We start from the raw sequence: 20,030 nt of genomic DNA, 5'->3' as shown, positions 1-20,030 counted from the left end.
ACCTTTATCTCCCGCCCTTTTTATGTAATTTCACAAATTACGAAGGACTATAAAAGTAAAACCTTTTTATTTTATTTACTATTATCTTTGTCAACGAAGCTAATCACTTTTCTTCCAACAAAGAGAAAAACAAAACTACATTTCCATCGAAGAAAATCAGTTTTTATGATGTATGGCTATGAGAAGCATCAAATGAGAATGTTCAGAGAAACTAAAACGATCATGGAATGGTATGATCAACAGAGAAGAAAAGAGAAAAGTAAAAATGGAAGAAGAAGAAGAAAAGAAACGATGAAGAAACGATGGTGATTCGACTCAACAAAGTCATTTATTGATAACGTGTGATTTGACTCTATATATATAAAATAGTTTAAGCGGGACTTCTGAGGTATTCACATTTAAGGCGTCAAGACATTAATTCAAAACTCTGTTTTCCGGTGGCTCTAAGAAAGTTCAAATCCGTACCATCTTCTCATTCGCCGATCTCTTGTTCTGCCGTCACCACGACCTCATCGGCGCAATTCACCTACGGTCTTGCTGGCGGCGTTGTTTGAATGCTGTCTATGGGGCTTTTGTCTTCTCTCTGCCTCTGCTTGCAGAAAAAACTTAAACCTGCTAATTCTGCTGGTGCCGACGAAGCGGATGATGAAGATGTGTCCACTGACATCTTCTTTGAACTGAATACTTTGCAAATTGCTACTAATTTCTTTTCTGAGGTGAATAAGCTCGGCAATGGAGGGTTTGGGCCCGTCTACAAGGTACGATTTATTTGTTCTGGAGTAATGAATTTAAGGCGTTGTTTTTGGGAATTTGGAATGTTTAATATATTTGTTCTATTTTTTCTCATTTTCGGCTCTGATTGAATATAGCTTCTCTGCTTCTGAACTGTGATTCTACTTGGATGATTATGATACAAAAGTGTTGATTGGTCGCGTCGCAACTCGAGCTATCTGTTCTGTTCATTTAACTGTTTCTGAAGTGTTAAATAACCTAGATTATGATTTTTGAGGTCGATGAAACCCATTGATGAAAATTCTGCCCGCTTGGAAGTTTTCCTTTTCTTTTCTTCTTCTTTTCCTTAGGGTTTCGGAACAGTTCCGTGTCAATTGCCAATAATAAATTACTTGAACCTTCGAATATCACAGTTGTTGCCATTTGTCACCATGGCATTGACTGGTTGACTTATCAATTTTTAGACCATTTCATATATATTTATTTTCATGATAGAGATTACTTATATAATATTATAATAGCGCTGGTTGTAAGATTACATTCACCGATCATTTGGTGCACCAACTATTTTTTTGTTGGTGTTTAACGCCTCAACTTCCATAAGAAAAAAAAAGCACCAATGAAGTTTGAACATTTATGGAATACTTCATTTTTATATCCTTTTCTATTTTTGATCTTAAGCTTTATATCCCAAACACAAGCTTTCAAAGATTGCACCATGGGCCAAGAGCACAAAACTCCCCGAACTTCACAAATTATTGGAATACACTCCAAATACCATCTTATAGGTTTGATTATACTGATTTACGAAGGTTAAAGTCTTTTTTTAATTAAAGAGAAAAGGTTGAAGAATGACATTTTTCGGATCTCAACGAATTTTTCAATGTTCTGGTTTATACTTTGGCTGTCGTATATTTATGTTTTCATTCTCTGATCATGGGTCTGCTCGTGTTGAGGCAAAAAGGTCGACAGGCCTTTCTCTGTATCTAGACTACAGAGCTAAAAAGTTGGTTCGTAGTCTAGATATAAACTTTGGCATGTTGAGGCAAAGGTTTGTAGTCTAGATATAAAGTTTGTAATCTAGGCAAAGGTTTATATACGTGTTGAGGCACCATGGCATGTTTTATAATTTACTAATATCTATAATCCTTCTTATATTTTTGTGATGAGTGATTTCAAGTGCACAATACACACTCATACAGAACACTCAAAATAGTTATTTATAACATCCTACTTGAAAACAGGATCAGAAAGATGTTCTTTACACCAATCATTATTTTATTAAAATTGAACAAAGACAAATGAAAGACTCTAATACTTAAGAACAGTGTAGGGAAAGACTCTAATACTTAAGAACAGTGTAGGTTTCAATGGAAATTTTTTTATTTCTAGTTCGGTGCTACCTGTTTCGACCCATTATTTAATTGCTTCTTGATTGAATAAAAAAATCCATTCAAGTGAATTCAGTATATATTTTAGAAGAAAGTCGCTTGAAATTGTACCTAAAGAAATGGATAGCTAAGAAGATTTCGTGCTATGTTAAAGAAAGGTAATTATCATTTACATCGAAGCTCTACAAGTTGCCAAGGTTCTCCACAAGTAACTCTTCTATATTTGAATTATCCGGACTATTATATGGAAGTCGATGACTGCATGATGGGATTTTTTTTTTTATATGTATGAAATAAAATTTTGTGTTCCCCATCTTTTGTCCTTGTTTACTTTTTTATGTCTTTTAAATAATATTTAAGCCTGTCAAAGAAGATCGTTCATGTATTTCCATAAATACAAATGTTAGAGAAAGTATACAAACTTTCATCTACACGGCTCTCTCATGAGCCAAAATAACTAGAGGGGTATGTCCTGTATCGCATTTTAAGTAGAAAAAAGTTGCTAAAATATTAACATGATTCTAATTTGACGTGATATTACTTGGTTGGCTCTGATATTTTCTTTCTTTAGGAGGTATACTGCTGAATCTCCTTTCATGACCTCTCAGGATTTACCACCCACGTGGATTTGTAATAGTCCTCAAGTTTTCTGACTTACCAATCACATAGGCCTGTTTATTATCCCAATGAACAAAGACATATTGGGTTATATTGCATGTGAGAATCCTTTAAAATCAGGAGCACAAGATAGATAGACTTAGCCATTAATATTTCCGAGTGAGTGCCCAGATGATGACTAGTTGACCACTGCATAGTACGACCTAAAAGTTTTCTATAACGATTCTCAGTGATTATGACCTGAACGCCTTATAGTGTTGGGGAAATAATTAACTTACAAGCTGGCCTTCTGTTCACTGGTTTTGATTCTTTTCGATTTCCAGATCACTATTTCGTCTTTCCTCTATTTGTGTTTGAAGAAGAGTGTAGGGCGGTTGATCTAATGTTGGTAGAATTGCTAAATGTACAGGGTTTGATGCCAAATGGCCAACAAGTAGCAGTCAAGAAGCTGTCGATAGATTCAAGACAAGGAGTGAAGCAATTTAGTAATGAAGTGAAACTTCTACTGAGAATTCAGCACAGAAATTTGGTCATTTTATTGGGCTGTTGTGTGGAAGGACCTGAAAAGATGCTTGTATATGAATACCTGCCAAACAGAAGTCTTGATTACTTTATTTTTGGTAAGGACCTCACTCCAGGGGGATTCGTGAAATTCTTCTAATTGTTATGTTGAAATTTACATGTATCTTGTTGCAGTTGGTTGGGGATAATGGGAATTTATTCTTGCAAATGTATGGCAGTAAATGATAATTATATTGACAACATGGACAGATAAAAAGAAGTCTCCATCCCTGGATTGGACAACACGGTTCCATATAATTACAGGTATTGTGAGAGGTCTTCTCTACTTGCATGAAGAGGCTCCTTCAAGAATTATACATAGGGATATCAAAGCTAGTAACATATTATTAGATGAGAAATTGAATCCGAAAATCTCAGATTTTGGACTAGCACGACTTTTTCCTGGAGAAGATACACACTTGAATACATTTAAGATCGCTGGTACTCAGTAAGTAGTTTTACTTGATGACTCTTGCAAACAATATTTGACTCCTAAATTGAGCTAACTTATCCTTATGCTTAATAAATGCATTTTTCGCTTAATGCAGTGGCTATATGGCTCCCGAGTACGCAATTCATGGATATTTATCTGTAAAGAGTGACATATTCAGTTTTGGCATCTTGGTGTTGGAGATTGTTAGTGGAAGAAAAAATCATGACATTCGACTTGGCGCACAACAAGTCGACCTCTTGGGATACGTAAGTTATTGTGGATGATTGTGAACCCTTCCATTATTGAAATGTGTTTGAGAATGAAAAAGAGAATTGTGTAGAATGCTTTTAAGGTTCTCTTTATAAAATAGGTGAAGTACCTAAACAAATATGTCTTCAACAGGCATGGTTGCTTTACCAAGAAGGAAGGGTTTTAGAATTAGTGGATCAAAGCCTCACAAAATACAATGTAGATGAGGCAGCTATGTGCATACAGTTGGGCTTGTTATGTTGTCAAGCAAAGGTTTCAGATAGGCCTGATATGAGTACCACTCATCTCATGCTTTCTAGTGATTCATTCACGTTGCCACGACCTGGAAAGCCTGGAATTCATGGTCGAGCACCACGTCATCGAACAACTACCTCTACTTTGGCTTTCACCAAGACGAATACTAGTACACATAGTGGGGTTACCAAAGCTTCTACTAGTAATAGTTTGATGGAAGATTATTCAAGGAATTCCATGTCCGTTTCTTCTTTTGATGAAGGCAGGTGATACTAGAAATTTGATATTGCTTTAGGTTACTTCAATTCTTTTCATTCTAAATAAATAATGAAGGATACATCCAATTTTCTCTCTTCTTTTTTAATGGATTTAATCTTAGTTCGCTACTAATAACAAATAAAAATTGTTGATTGTTTCCTCGGCTCCAATAACTTTAAATTTCCTTGTCAAACAAATAACCTCAACCTTCTGACAAATACCCTCAACCTTCAAGTTTGATTCATAACATATTAGTTTCTTATCGGCACACTTAAATTTTAAACACTATAGAAAAATTCTAGTCCAACTACAACTACCAAGTGTGTAATTTTTTATTCCACCATCAATCACCTGATGTTCTTTTTCGTTCAAATTCAAAGCTAATTGAAACGGCTACTCAAAATTTGTGAACATAACAATAGTAGAATAGATAGGGGCATTCAAATTGCTACCACACTAAAACCCGTCACATTCATAAAACAATTCGCTTTGGCAAATCAAAAATCATATAAAAACAGAATCTAAGACGATCACTCAACGTTCTCAACATCAAAAATTTGAATGACTTTTAACTAAATGCATCTAAAACGGTATCACATGGCATAAAGGTTATTAATTAGGCCTCGGTTATCGGGAACTCAAACGCAACATCTTTTCCAGAAAGCTTCCTGTAAACTGCAGCAAAGCTCTCCAACTTGTATTCAGTGTTGTTCCTCTCCTTTGGGTCCAAGAAAACCTGCATCCCAGAAGAACCAAAAATTAACAATTTGTCATTTGAGCTAAGATGAGTCGCAAACTATGCATTCCCTTGATACAAAGCGTGGCAAAATCATTTGGAGGTGGCAGCAAGAACCGGGATAGGGCAGTTCTAGATTCTTTTAGCATATTCCATCTTTCGTTTTAACATGTAGTTTAGTATCAGTTTAAGACCAAATTAAAATAATGAGCAATGGCTTTTCTACTGTGGGTGCCTAGGTATAATAGCTACAATTTCTTCGGGAAATCAATGAAGAAACATATATTTTTCTAAATATAGATGTGACAGGTGTCATTCTAACTTCATTAACTACATAAATGAAATGAGGAAAAAGTTATTTTTAAACTATCCATTTACCTTCATGATTTTTGATCCATCAACCCTGTATCTGGTTCGTTTCCCCACAATCTCTGCAGGCAAAACAATATCTTCTAGCATTGCTTCGTGCACAGAAGTAAGAGTGCGGGTGCGAGGCCTTTGAACTGCTGACCCTTTCTTTGGAGGTCTCAAGATTCTTCGGTTAGCAACCAGAATCACATCCTAAAAATGGAATGAAGAAAATTAGCATGAGAAGAAATAAGCCTGAGAGATGCTACTTGTATGCACAACCATCAATTTGTATACTAGAAAACATAGGGGGGGAAAATGTAAAGCATCTTTCTAATTATAGAAATGCCAACTGACTATTAAGAAATTTGTACTACATCACTTGAGATTGTGTAGAACAAGATACAACGTTTCCTTGCAGCTTAACATCAAATCAAGTCAATGAAGCAATTTTGTAGAACATCTCTCCTAAACCTAAAAACAGTTCATCTAACCGTCACCTAGATAAGATCGCAAGTTAACTACTGATAAAAACTAAAAAGAATACTGTTTTTGGAAAGTGAGAAGAGAAGAACAGAAACAATAACAAACCATCCATTACCTTCCCGCTGAACTTCTTTTCCAACTCACGAACAAGCCTCAACTGAATCTTGCGAAAAGCCTTCCTCAATCTAAAGGGAACATAGATAACAACGGCTTTCCTGTTTCCAGAAACATCAACTTGACTGCAACCAAAAAAGCCAAGCGTGTTGGTATAATATGAAACAACATACCCATTTCATCATGATTGTTTATTTACCGAAAATAAATGACACTTACAGCGCTGAATTAATGTACAAATCCTTAAGGTCACTTTTCAGCTCCGAATTGGTGTTTTCCAAATCAAAGAGTGCCTGCAGATACATGCAATCATCAGAAGCGCCAACAAAGAAGAACGTAAAGCATCTTTCACAGTCGAATAAACAAAAGGATAAATATTTTCTAGTAAAACAACCTGCGCAACAGTCTCTTCGAACTCGGAGGCTTCAACATCCTTATCCTTGTGGATCTTTTTCAGGGCCGTATACATCTTGAGAAATCTAGATAATCAAAACAACAACGTAAGATGAAAAAAAAAACCCAATAAACCATTGATAAGAGGCAGCTAAACATTGTGAAAATGAAAATTCATAGTATCTAATCAAACTCGTCTAATGAAATCCATTGTAGGAAGGAATTACGAAAGCAAAACACACATATCCTGTTCAGGCATTTGTGAGGAATTTCTTAATCTAAGTCTTTAACAACTCACTGTCTATAAATAAATTCAAGGACTCAATCAAACGAATAAAGTTAAATAACAATGCCGAAGTCGATCAGTAATAGATTAACCATCTCCTTCGTCTAGCAGGCTAACTACACCAAACAATCACAAACCTGGAACGATTCGGAAAATGAAGAATATACAAAAGTTTTAAAAAATCCTAAAGAATGATGTGAGAACAGAGCACTGAAGACTAATAGCAAAGGGAAAATGGCGAAATAGAGCAGTTAAAGGACCATACTCGACGGCGCTGGAAGGCAACGATCGGCCACTCAGTGGATGATAATCCGATTTTAAGCCGATGGAGACTAGGGTTTCGCGGAGGAGGGGTGTTTATAAAACTACGAAAGCAACGGCTGTGATTACTTTTAACTATTGGACGGATGAAAATAAATGTCTATGGATTGGGCTCTAATGAGAAATATTGGGCTTAATTTACCCAAATAAGCCCAGTTAAAGTGCACATTGGGCTTTACATTGAAAGTTGTTCCAGACGGACTTAGTTGGTCTTTGCCATGGGTATCATTATGGAAAGCCCATAAAAGGCCCGACTTGCCCTAAATTCAAGCGGTCTTGCCATGATAATAAAATTAGTTGGAATCTATTAGTAACAAATGTGTATCATTTTATCCATTGTAAATATTAGTCTACAAGACAGAAGCCTATTTACTTATAGGCTTTTCTTGCAACTTATTTTTAAAAAAATTTATACACTTAAATATTATCCATAAATTTGCTATCTGTTATATTATATTTTTAAAATAGTTGCAAATATAATAATTAGATTCAAAATAACTAAATATATGACAATATTTTTTTAAAACTATAAATATAGCAAAATCTATCAATGATGAGAGTCTGTCATTCATAGACTATGCATAATACAAATATCGATCTATTATTGATAAACCATAAGAGTCTATCGGCAATAGAAGTCTATCATTGATAAACTATCATAGTCTATCACTAATAGACTTTTGCTATATTTGTAATTTCTTTTAAAAAATGTTATTATATACTTAATTATTATTTATAAAATTATTATCGATTATAATTACCCTATATATTTTCTCCTTCTTTTAATCCATTCCGTTGAAACAAGGGGAAAACGGGGCTTTTTGGCCCACAAAGTGTAATTAACAATCTTGGAGTTAATATACATAGAAGTTATAATGTTGGTGATAGTAAAGTATAGTTTATCGATAAATATCAATAACATATTAAAAAATAAGAAGATAAAGTTAGAGACTCTTTAAAAATTATGATAAAAAAATTCCTAAAAGATAAAATTTATTACAAATTTTCATTAAAAAAACGTGTTATATTTATAATTTTTTTAAATTGTTGTTGTATACTTAATTATTATTTTTAAAATTATGACTGATTATTCGAAATAATTGCAAATTTAACAATTAGATTCAAAATAATTAAGTATATAGCAACAATTTTATAAAATTTGTCAAATTATATTCATGATAGAAATCTATCACTGATAGACCATATTACAAATATCGATCTATCATTGGTAGATTATACAAATATATCAACAATACAAGTCTATCAGCTACCGTTTTAATTTGTTTACAATTATTTTAAAATATTGATGCAACCTTAATTATTATTGATAAAATGGTGGCGGTGAATTACGATTTTCGTAAGTAATAGTAATTTAAATTGTGGGTTTGTACGGGCTAATAAGGACACGTTGCTCTCTAATTTGTACATTAGACTTAATGGACTAAATTTGAGAGAGAGATGGGGAGTTTGGTCACTCCACGCATCCACGTGATAAATTATTAAAAATAACAAAAAGGGTCACATACTTTTATTTTTAAATTAAACACATAAAGTTAAAAACCCAATTGTATGAGACATTTAATCATTAGTTATTATAAGTTTGTTCATACTTGGACTAGAAACCCAAATCACTCATCACTTTATTACATTATCTTTTAACATAGCTACACACTAATTATTAAAAGTGACAATAATAGTCACATTTTTCATAACTCTATCCTCTTAGATATGTATTTTTTTTATTTTCTAACCCATTTAATAACCATTGATTTTTTTTAAAAAAATAATGTTAATGATTAAATTTATTATTGCTTTCTCTCAAGATTTTGCTTGTAATAGAAACGAAAACAATTTATTTATTTAGGCTCTATTCGATAACTATTTTATTTTTTGAAATTAAACTTATAAAGATTCCTTTCATTTCTCACTTTATTTGTTCGTTACCTGCATTTTGTCAATAGTTTACAAATTTAGGTTAAATTTTAAAAACCAACGTCCATTTTGATAGCCCTTTTAATTTTTTTATCTATATATTTTTAAAATTGTGTAATTATAATAAAGTGTCATTTTAAGAATATACCAATATTTTAAAAATTGTAAATATAGCAAAACTATCACTGATAGACTCGTGATAAATTAATATTTACAGCATGGTCTATCGATGAGAGACTTCTATTATGGATGGAATTTGACAATTTTTGCTATATTTATAATTTTTTAAAAATATTGTTATATATTTAATTATTTTGAATATAATTGCTAAATTTGCAACTATCTCATTTCAAAAAGTAGACCAGTTAACAATTAAATAATTGTATTTAATAAAAATGAAAATTCACGTAGAAAGAAAATAAACTTAATTTTTAAAATTTTGAAAGGTATAAAAAATGACAAATAAATAACATATAAATAAAAAAAATGCATAGTACAAAGAAATATCATATCAAATTGGAAATGTTTTTATTTTTCTCCATAGGATTGGAATTAGTCATAACATACCACCAACCAAACATCAAACTTATTTTCTTTTATTTTTCTATGTGATTAATATAATTTTGGACTGCTAGGCTAAGTTGATGAGATATAAGAAAACAATATATTATAAATGTCAAAGAAACTTCATTGCTGCCTAATCACATCTATGTCTATTAAATCAAACATTACAAAAAGGAAAAAGATGAGAAGAAAAGTGATCACTATATGCTAATTAATTATATCATATGATTCACATCTTCTCATTTTTTAAATTCATTTTCTAAATTGAATGCTTCTTTAAAGTCAAATTAAATTAAATTAAATTAAAACAAATAGTTATATAACTACATTAATGATGCATTAGGTAAATTTGATTGATTTAACTCTTTAATCAATTATAATAATTAGCTAATTGACTTTATTTTAGATCGACAAATGAACTATATCTATATATTATAATCAAACGTTATTTTATACTTTTAACCTCGGTCATTTTTACTACATGCTATTTCTTTGTCTTTGACGTGAGTGTCTATTAAACAATCAGAAACTACCACGAAATAAAATTTAAAAATAATTTGAATAGTAATAAAAAGGAGTGAAACTCAATTCACGTTAATTTTTTTAATAAAGACAAAAAAATGTAAACCTCGAAATCTAAGGCTCAAATTAAAACAAAACTGAAATCTAAGTTGTAAACTTGTAATATTTTTAAATCATAATTTGGTTTACTAGGTGGAATTAATGGTTATAAAGTAAATAAACTGGAGTTGATAATTTTATCCACGCATAGAGAGTTGTAAGATTAAGCTACTCAATAAATATGAAAAAGTAGATTATGAGAGAAACACGAGAGTACTTAATAAACACGAACTTCAATAACGTTTACTCGTTTCTTAAGTTTGTTCATGCTCCTATTATATTATACTAAACGATATCGTAAAATACTAATAGTTTATTATTTTAAAACGAAGATAACAAATACAACCTAACAACAAAACATATACGTTTTTCAAACCGTTATAAAAGAGGAAATTAACTTGGCCACCAATCCAAAGGGATGTACGAATCTAGATGGTTTGAAAATTCAAAAGAGAGAGAGACAGTCCAATCATCTTTCTTTCCTATCCACGAAATAAACATAATACCAATAAGTTTTCTTTTAGAGAAAAAAAATCATTCACTTAACGTTGTTTAATTTGTTTTATGTGTGTGCTTGAAATTTGAATCCTCTAAGTTTCTAATTCCATGTTGAAAGCTACTTTTCAAAGTTAACAATTCTAATTCCAAGACTCATCCTCTAAAGTCTTCCACTACATCCACCAACCAATTGCACCTCTTCTATATTCCCTAAATTAAACCCAACAAAGAGTAAAATATCCTAAGATATTTTTAAAGTTAATTAAGAATATCTTTAAAACAAATAAATAAATAAATAAACCACTTTACTATTGTCACATATGAATATTAATATGAAAATATGATATAGGGCAGATTAACATAATATAATTAGATAATTTGGCCTCACTCTTACTCACAGTCACACTCCATGTTGTAACAAAAAGACAAGAATTAAACATACTTATGTTAAAAATTAGTGTATGATTTGAAGATTAGTAAATGTGATTTATCAAAAGTAAAAGGTACAAAAGTAAATGGAACGAATAACCACACTTAGCTTAATGCATTAATTAAAAAACTAAACTCGATCGTAATTTACAAAATGTTTTATCAAACATTACTATTGTTAAATACAACTATATTAAATATTTAAATATTCTACAATTTGGGGAGTGATTTTTTTCTTTCTTTCTTTCTAATTTGGAGAGAAGTACCAAACGAATTGAAAATTATGAATCAATTAAGAACTTTTTTTCTGGGTTATCTAAAGACAAAAAAAATTAAGAACCCAGATTTTTTGTTATTTTGTTTAAATTTAATTTCTTCCTAATTAAAATTGCCATAATTCATCCACGTTGGACATATAACCGGTAAAATCGCCGTCCATCCAATTATTTTCTGCCACGTGGCAATGAGAAACCGGATAACCGGAGTCTCCAGCCACCGCAGTCGTCGTCCAGTTCAGCATCTCTCCTCCGCCATGGCCACCGTCGTGACAATAATCTTTCACAAACGGGGCGTAATTCTCGTAATTCTGGTAGGAAGAAATTTGGGTTATTTGTGAAGAAGTACACGAACTTCCCATCAAATCTCCACCGATTTGCAGAGGCGTCATCGCCGGTGGTTGCGTCACCGCTGTCGTCGGAGCCTCAAAACCAAACGAAGTCTGGGATGCCATCTCCGGTGGAGAAGTAATCGGCAATTCCGACGGCGGGGATTGGTTGATTTTTTGAAGTAATCTTGGCATCCAATAGGATCGAATGATCTGCTGAAATGCCTCACTGTTCGTATCGATATTAAGATGTCTCGCTTGTTTTTGAACTCTCGTTCTCCAATAATTCTTAATTTCGTTGTCTGTTCTTCCCGGTAAATGCTGCGCAATCTTTGACCACCTTAATCCCACCCAGAAAAAACCCCCACAAATTAAATCAAAACAGAGCAATAACAGAGCAAAACTCACATCAAATATCATGATAAAAGAAAATCAAATTACCTGTTGCCCCATTTAGAATGGAGATCAAGAATCAAGAGTTGTTCTTGAGCAGACAAATTTCCTCTCTTGACATCTGGTTTAAGGTAATTAAGCCATCTCAATCTGCAGCTCTTCCCTGTTCTTCGTAATCCTGAAATAATGGTGTATTGATCGTAAGAATAATAATCTTGAAGTTTTTTTTTTGTTGTTGTTGTTGAATTTGTGTGTAAACGAAAAGACAAAATTTAGTACCAGAGCGTTTGGCGAGGAGATTCCAACGGCCTTCGCCGTGAGTAGAAATGGAATGGATAAGAAGATTGTCTTCTTCAAGAGTCCATGGGCCTCTGCGGAGTTCATTGCCATTGCTGCTATTGTCATCTTCAATTTCACTGCAGCTGCTGAAGCTTTTTGGAGATGAACTAGACATTTACAATCATTGATAAATCAATACCCAATCGGCCGGTTATGAAATGAATAAACGATGCAAACAAACGTGCCAATAATCATATATATATATATATGTACGTATTCTTCAAGCTAACTACGTGATGGGGACTGTTCATAGTTCACACTTAGGCGTGCTTCTTACCAACCCATCCAAATCTGATTAGTTAAACAAAGGAAGTGTAACAAATAGCCCGGACCTACCATAATTCGTTATATTTTGATTCGTTTTACTATACTTAAAAAATGGTGTATGCATTCATAATGCATGAATCAACTTTTGGTTTTATGAAAATAATGTATTAAATATTTACGAAGATGTTCTCAAAGAAAAAAAATAAAATATATCAATGAAGAAGACGATATTCTTAATCTATACATGCTCATAATCTTCTTTTTAATATATTTTCAAAAATAGTAAAATAAATTAAAATATTTGAAGTCTATGTCAAAATTTTATCAAATTCATTACTTTTCATTATTTTTTTTTTATATTAACTCATTTGAGACTATATTTCAATTCTAATATTATATTTATATTTTAAAACGTTACACTATTATTTTAAATAGTATTACATATTAATTTTTAAACTAGATTTGTTTTCAATGTTTTGATTTTGTTATATTAATTTGATTCTTATTTTATATATATTTACATCAAAGTTCCATGTATGTTTTAAGGTTAAGGGACTTATTCCCTATTATACTATGATGATGAGTATTGTATGAGTGATGTTATATGTGACATCAACATTGATGCCATGTTCATAATGATCATAATATCCAACATATTTTATTTATTTATTTACAATTCTTTGTTTATTATATTCCTTTTTCTAGAAGTTGGATATTCCAATGCCATTAGGAATCCATTCAACATCTTTTTTTTCAAAGGTGAAGATAAAAATAATAAAAGAAAAATGAAAACTACAACATTAATCCATATTTTACTTTTCAAAAGAAATGGCTTTGGGCTTTGGGATTTGGGAAGGAAACTCCACAATGAATTTTCACGGAGAAAATGTCTTATATATTTAGCAACGGTTATTAAGGTCTAAATTTACTTAGTCCATTCTTCCTTAATATAACTACTAATCAGAAAATTAATAAAAATAGCACACTTTTAAATTTTAATTTTAAAAGTAGCAAACTTTTTAATACTCGTAAAACTGTTTTTCTCTGTCACCATCGAGATTTTCTAAAATATTAAAAAATTTCAACTTATCGATTGTTTCGAGTTTTTTCAGTGCATCTCACTATACAATTAGGCCGAAGTTCTACATTTTTTTATAAATATTTTCAAATCTTATTTAATTTTTTTTTTAACACTGATGAAAACAGTTTTAGGAGTTTTTAAAAATATGCTATCTCTGAAAACTAAAATCAAAGGTGTGCTACTTTTGTCAATTTCTCCTAATAATTACATTTTTTTTTTATTTGGTAACAATTTAGTCTTTGACGTAAGAAAAAAAGAAAACTATCAAAATTAGATGTGAGACGTAGACTTTATAATATTTTGTAAGAAAAAGTCTCAACTAGTTTACCGATTTATTTATGAAAAAAAGAACTCATTAAATCTTACTACTAATTCCAATGAGATTAAGTACAAGAACTAAACCATTAGACACGAAAGTGGAAGAGATATTATAGTTTTTATATAAGTTTTGAAATGAAAATAAAAATTCAAGTAAGGAAGAGATTTAAAAACTACCAATCCCTAAGTTAATTTATTAATTTTAAAGAAAGGTAAAACATGCAATCCATCAAGAAAGTGAAAGAGAAATGACATTTGATTAATCATTATAGGAAGTTGTAAGTAAGAAAAAGCAAACATGTGAGAAAGAGAGAAAGAGATAAAGAGAAAAAGAAAGAGAGAGTTTGATAGTTGAGAAATTGCATTAAAGTACTAAAAAGTATGACATATTGGACTGATTCCCAAAAAAAGACCAAAACAAGAAAGAAGAAGAAGAAGAAGAAGAAGAAGAATGTCATGTCACAGTCCAATTTGAAAATGAAATCAAAACTATGATTTCTTTAAAAAAATAAAAATGATGGGTTGTCATTTGCTTTAAGTTTCTTCAAAATTTTCCACACACTCCATTTTCTCATGCCTATGAAACGTGCTTGACTGACCAAGATATGCTTGTTTAAATTAAGGAGAAAAATACCCCTTTTAGCTTCATCTTACATTTTTTAGTAATTGGAAAAATAACATAGTTTTGAAAGAAAAAAAAAAAGGAAAAATTATTTTGAAAAAAAAGTAATACAATGGTAGAGTTCATGTCGGTGACGCTATCCCTATTTTTTGTTGTTATTTTTAGAAGAAAATGTACTTTTTTTTAAGTCTAAAATGAATTTTGTATTTATGTTTTAAACCATTTTTAAAAATAGTAAAATAAATAAAAATATTTATAAAACTATAGTAAAATTTTAGATTCTATCAATGACAGTTTTTATCACAACAACATATCAATCACAATCATAAAATTTGTTATAGCTTGTAAATATTTTATCAAATTTGTTATTTTTGAATTTTTCTATTTACTTATTTTCAAACACATTTTACATTTTAATATGTTTTTTATTATTTATATTTTCAACCAAATTTATTTTTTTAAAAAAAAAAACTAAATCTATAATTAATGTTTAAGAAAAATGTTCCGAGTTGTTAGTATAAGTTTTCTTATATTTTCAACAATTTTCTTTTAAAATTTGGGCAATACTTTGTTTGAATTCATTGTTTTTTACCTTTCACATCATATTTATGATTTTGATATATTTTCTCTACCTAATTATAATTGTAGTCAACTAATTCAATTTACATTTCACTTAATTCAATGTATCATAATAGAAAGAAATTCTTTTAAAAAGAGTAATAGAAGACTATCGGATAGAATCTAAAATTTGTCTACCGTTTCTAAATATTTTAATTTATTTTACTATTTGTAAGAATGTTTCTAATAAAACCAATTTAGTTTTAGTCCTTAATTACATAATGCAATTAATTATAATAGATAAATTCAATTTACTTTTATTTTGCTTTTTATAAACACTCATTTTTCGTTTTTAGTGTGAAATATCTGATAATTGATTTAAACGAATTAAAAATGATAATAATTAAGTTTCACTCCTTTTCATCATTATTAAATTCAAATTTAAATCTTCACTTTCTAATTATTTAAAAATAATTAATAGAATTAAAAGTGAAAACAAATATTTAATGATAAATTTAACACAATTACATTAACCAAATAAAAAACTCATAAACTTAAATATATATATATATAAACAACTTGAGAACTAAAACCAAATATAAATCCAATCGAGAAAAAGATAATTTCACTTTGATTAAATCAAACTGTTTAAGTTCATGTTTGCTTGTGGGGTGGCGGCATTTGCAGCTTCCATGGAATCTCACAACACATCATTATAAAACACATTTTTCAAATCTTTCCTTTTTAATTTTGTGGGCTGCAACTTCTCTTTTGATCGATCCCTAAGCAAGAAAAAAGAAGTGCTTATTGGAAAAGTCATATTGCAGCTAAGTTTGACTTCCAACATTTTCCCAGTTGTAAAAAAGTTAGTAAATGGGAAAAAGTTGGCACTCTCCCTTTAGTCCTTTACATTATCCCATATTTTCATATACATTCATTCTATATATATATATATTACTATTATTATTATTCCCTTTCATCAACTTTGTGTGTAAACATCTCTTTTCAAATGGCAAACTCAAATTCCTTTCCCCTTGTGTATGTTTTGTTCTTGAATCCCATCAATTTGAGATTTGGGCTATTCAATTAGATTTCTTGAAATTGACATATGCTACTGTTACGTCTTTGTTAAATTGAAAAGTCTAAACTATCATACGCTATTGATTTGATAAACTTCTTCGTCATCTTGGGACCATGTATTTTCAAATGTATTTAAATCTTAATAGCTAAGAGAATAGCTTAACAATTAAGAGACATGCATTTATTGAAATATTTTGAATATGTTATCTTGCATTTCGATGACTCTATTGTTTATGTACGTTTCAAGATGTTAATCAATCTACCATTAGTTACCATTCCAAATGTTAATGGCGTACAATAATAATCCTCCCCATTTTGTAGTTGTTAGAACTTTAAAAATAAATGAAGTCTATGTATTTTTCTGTAAATATTTATTTATATTACTTTTCATTGTTAGTTTGAAGCTAATTTGAAAAGACACGACATTGATATGTTGAAATTTCTAATATGTTTGTGTTTTCTCTCAATAGAAAGACGAGTCTTGTGACCATCATATCATCATATTATATGTTCGAAATACTTTGACGTGGCCATGTGAGTGACTCTTCTGAATTTCTTAGTGGTCCATAGACATAAGATTTATTTTGTTGTTTAGTTTTGACATAGTGCTTTATCGTGTGCAATTATTTATCATGAACGATCAACTTTTAATTTTATGTCTTATAGAACATTGAACTTTAACACTATCTAAAAGATCTCCAAACTTTTAGTTAATTTCAAGTCAAATACTTTATTTACTTACAACAATTTTTAAATTAAAATTTATTTGATTTATACAGTGATTATAAGAAATTGAATTTATGTTTAATTTAATAATTAAAATTTACTTGAAACTTGAAAATTAATTATACAGAAAATTAAAATCTGTAAGACAGTAATAATTAAAAGGTTAAAGCTTACACTTCTTTTAAAGCTCTCATAGTCAATAAATATATAACTTCAAATTTTTAAAACGAAGCATATAACTAATTAAAACCAAAATTTTATTCAGTATATTAAAATCAATTACATCAAAATTACTATTTTATTATCTTCTAGTTTACATCTAAACATGTTGTCTTGAGTTAATAGTATACGAGAAAAAGAAGAAAAATTGAAAAACAACGTTAAAAAAATTGCATGTAGAAAGATTCAAGAGGATAACTTATTGCATGGAGGCCTAGTACGACTTTGCTTTATACTAATATAAATTAAAAATTCATCCGGATTGATAGAGACTCGAGCTAGCCCTTTAGATTTAGGGAAACTTACCTTCAACACCCAAATCACTCTAATAAAAGTGGAAGAGAAATAAGACATAGTGGCACCAAATTTTTGTTAACACATAATGGATACCAAATTTAATTTTTAACTCTTCTCATTAGCAAAAGAATGTTCCAGGATGAACTCGCTTCATAGATGAAACTCATTACTATACGAAACAATAAGTGAAAAAAAAAAAGGGTTAAAACTTTAAATCAAATATTGAGGATTATATGACAAGAGGATGGAGGAGAAAAAAGACATTAAAGAGAGGAAATTAATTATCATAAGTTAGAAAGAAAAAATTAGGAGCTTGATCAACGGCGGCCAACATGAATTATAAAATAAACAAGACAGATAACTATTTAACTTCAACATCATATATGGTTTAGTCTTTGAAAGAAAAAACAGATCGAAAAGAAAATTAATGGTTGCTGATAAATGAGGTCAAAATCCCATTGGAGCATTTTGGCTTTTGGTTGGCAGTTCATAAATTAATGTGTTTGACCAAATGTACCTATGGTTTTACATCATATATTACTTTATTACTCCTTCGTTTTGTTAGTGATGGAAAAATGTAGCATCAAATGCCTCTTACATGGATAAAATGTAAGTATTCTTCCCAATTTGTTTGTAGATACAGTAGTAATTGTAGACTTTTCCCCCCTAGAGAAGCAGCTAGCCATTTGCCTTGTAGCCTTAGACTTCCAACTCTTATATAAATATATGTATATATGTTATGTTTGACCATTTACTTTAGCAGCTTGTTTAAGTATATAGTTTCTTTAATTGATTGGGGGATATATCTTTTACTGTTAAGCCTTGAAGGGTAGGCATTTCTGGTGGGCAATGATAGCTATAACTAACCTACTCCTCCTACCAAATGTATAATATTTCAAACTTTTACTCAATCCCAACTATCTATAGATACGTTAGCTTAGCTCGACGATAATTGACATGACATTTCATCTTAGAAGTAAGAGATTCAAATAACTAGTTCTAATTCATCTATCTTATAAATGTGGTCAAGATGATGTCTTTCTGGGTTTTCACTAATCTTGATTGGATCTTAATTTTGTTTTATTGAACTGAGTATTCATTTGAATTTTATGGACTATGATACTATATTTCATAGTATAAGATTTTATTCTAAAATTAATTGACAATGAGAGGGTTACATCCATCTACTTTTGCACTTATAAAACAAGTGTCGATTGTTTTATAAAAGTTGAGTGAAAAAGGATTTTTGAACATGAAATGGTATAATAATATAGACTAATTTTGTACCTTCCTCAACCAAATTAGAGGTCAAATTACAAGTGAGCTAAAAAGGCCATTTTCCCTGAGAACAAACAACAATGGGCCATAAGAAAATTAGGGCCCAAGAATGAATTGCACTAACCCTAAAGGGATAATCAAATCAAGACAATTTGAAGTCAAATTCAAACCCTAATGGTCCTTTGAAACCTGAGAGAAAATCAACCCAACTTGCCACTTGCTATGAAAAATCCTTCAAAAGAAAAATAAAAATGGAAGAGATAATTGGGCAATGAATAATAGTAGATAGTTATTACTGCATAATTGAGAAATATATTATTGCATTGTAATTTAAAAGATATTGTACAATTCCAATAATTACTTTATTTTTTGGGTAGAGATCAGACTGATTTTTGTGATTGTTGACTTGTGAGTCAGAGTTAAATCAGCAAGAAATTTGTAATCATCTATTTACTTTTTCACTCTCTTTTTTTTTCTACTTTTCCAATATGTTAACTAAGTAGAATATTTGTTTCGTTTTGAATGGTAAAAGAGTGGACTTGAGGATGCACACTTGACATCCAACCATATGGGATTTTTCAATTCTTATCTTTGTCTCATTATTGAATTTAAATAAGGTGGGTCGTCTAGGGTTTAGTTTTGTTTTTTGTTTTTTTAGAACTATGTATCTTATAGATAAGTTTAGAATGGTGTACTTTAGTTGCTATTAACACTTTGTTATGACAATGAATGGAAGCTATAACTTTTGAATGAAGACGATGTTGATACTTCTCCCACTTTATTAAATGAAATCACATTAGTTTTATATAACCTTAAAGTAAAGTTTCAAACTCTATGGGAAGCAAATGATGATGATAATGTAACAAGAAAACATATTGTTGTAAAACAAGGAGATAAGATGCATTAACATATGCAAAATGGGTTCAATGTAGTAATCATCAATGTCGGCCAGATTCATTTCATATATGCACAAAAACAAAGTATTTTGTGAAGGAAAGTGCACTGCAAAATAGTGATTTATAC

The 20,030-nt window shown here is 30.3% G+C and overlaps 3 protein-coding genes across 4 annotated transcripts; 1 reads left to right on the top strand and 2 right to left on the bottom strand.

Annotated features, from left to right (window-relative positions):
* Nucleotides 1-112: 112 nt before the first annotated feature.
* LOC101214463 (cysteine-rich receptor-like protein kinase 10) lies at nt 113-4,655 on the top strand. 2 transcript variants are annotated; one of them, XM_011652252.2, is made up of 6 exons: nt 113-758; nt 3,151-3,361; nt 3,513-3,566; nt 3,681-3,750; nt 3,851-4,001; nt 4,138-4,655. In XM_011652252.2, exons 1-6 carry the CDS (start codon nt 555-557, stop codon nt 4,507-4,509), a joined length of 1,062 nt encoding a protein of 353 aa, XP_011650554.1. In that variant the 5' UTR covers nt 113-554; the 3' UTR covers nt 4,510-4,655. The 2 variants fall into 2 exon arrangements, with proteins under 2 accessions (XP_011650554.1, XP_004137479.1); XM_004137431.3 differs by having other exon boundaries at nt 114-758; nt 3,513-3,750.
* A 249-nt stretch (nt 4,656-4,904) lies between these two features.
* LOC101214225 (40S ribosomal protein S7) lies at nt 4,905-7,271 on the bottom strand. Its single transcript, XM_004137430.3, has 6 exons — nt 7,126-7,271; nt 6,576-6,660; nt 6,401-6,474; nt 6,183-6,306; nt 5,612-5,794; nt 4,905-5,233 (listed from the first exon to the last, which is right to left on the bottom strand). The coding sequence occupies exons 2-6, from the start codon at nt 6,648-6,650 to the stop codon at nt 5,114-5,116; spliced, it is 576 nt and encodes a 191-aa protein (XP_004137478.1). The 5' UTR covers nt 6,651-6,660; nt 7,126-7,271; the 3' UTR covers nt 4,905-5,113.
* A 4,041-nt stretch (nt 7,272-11,312) lies between these two features.
* LOC101213982 (transcription factor MYB62) lies at nt 11,313-12,739 on the bottom strand. Its single transcript, XM_004137429.3, has 3 exons — nt 12,502-12,739; nt 12,271-12,400; nt 11,313-12,169 (listed from the first exon to the last, which is right to left on the bottom strand). The coding sequence occupies exons 1-3, from the start codon at nt 12,674-12,676 to the stop codon at nt 11,608-11,610; spliced, it is 867 nt and encodes a 288-aa protein (XP_004137477.1). The 5' UTR covers nt 12,677-12,739; the 3' UTR covers nt 11,313-11,607.
* Nucleotides 12,740-20,030: the final 7,291 nt, after the last annotated feature.

Source organism: Cucumis sativus, chromosome 1 (genome assembly GCF_000004075.3).
Source record: "Cucumis sativus cultivar 9930 chromosome 1, Cucumber_9930_V3, whole genome shotgun sequence".
Lineage (NCBI taxonomy): Eukaryota > Viridiplantae > Streptophyta > Magnoliopsida > Cucurbitales > Cucurbitaceae > Cucumis > Cucumis sativus.
Note: the sequence above shows the minus strand (reverse complement) of the source record. Positions and strands in the feature narration are given on the sequence as shown.

Excerpts from the sequence above, each read along its gene's own strand:
- LOC101214463 (XM_004137431.3), top strand. The coding sequence starts at position 555 with ATGCTGTCTATGGGGCTTTTGTCTTCTCTCTGCCTCTGCTTGCAGAAA. Across the intron at positions 759-3,150 it reads GGTTTGGGCCCGTCTACAAG|GGTTTGATGCCAAATGGCCA; the intron begins GTACGATTTATT and ends CTAAATGTACAG. Across the intron at positions 3,362-3,512 it reads TCTTGATTACTTTATTTTTG|ATAAAAAGAAGTCTCCATCC; the intron begins GTAAGGACCTCA and ends CAACATGGACAG.
- LOC101214225 (XM_004137430.3), bottom strand. The coding sequence starts at position 6,650 with ATGTATACGGCCCTGAAAAAGATCCACAAGGATAAGGATGTTGAAGCC. Across the intron at positions 6,475-6,575 it reads TCGAAGAGACTGTTGCGCAG|GCACTCTTTGATTTGGAAAA; the intron begins GTTGTTTTACTA and ends ATGTATCTGCAG. Across the intron at positions 5,795-6,182 it reads AAAAGAAGTTCAGCGGGAAG|GATGTGATTCTGGTTGCTAA; the intron begins GTAATGGATGGT and ends TTCCATTTTTAG.
- LOC101213982 (XM_004137429.3), bottom strand. The coding sequence starts at position 12,676 with ATGTCTAGTTCATCTCCAAAAAGCTTCAGCAGCTGCAGTGAAATTGAA. Across the intron at positions 12,401-12,501 it reads TCTCCTCGCCAAACGCTCTG|GATTACGAAGAACAGGGAAG; the intron begins GTACTAAATTTT and ends CCATTATTTCAG. Across the intron at positions 12,170-12,270 it reads CATTCTAAATGGGGCAACAG|GTGGTCAAAGATTGCGCAGC; the intron begins GTAATTTGATTT and ends GGTGGGATTAAG.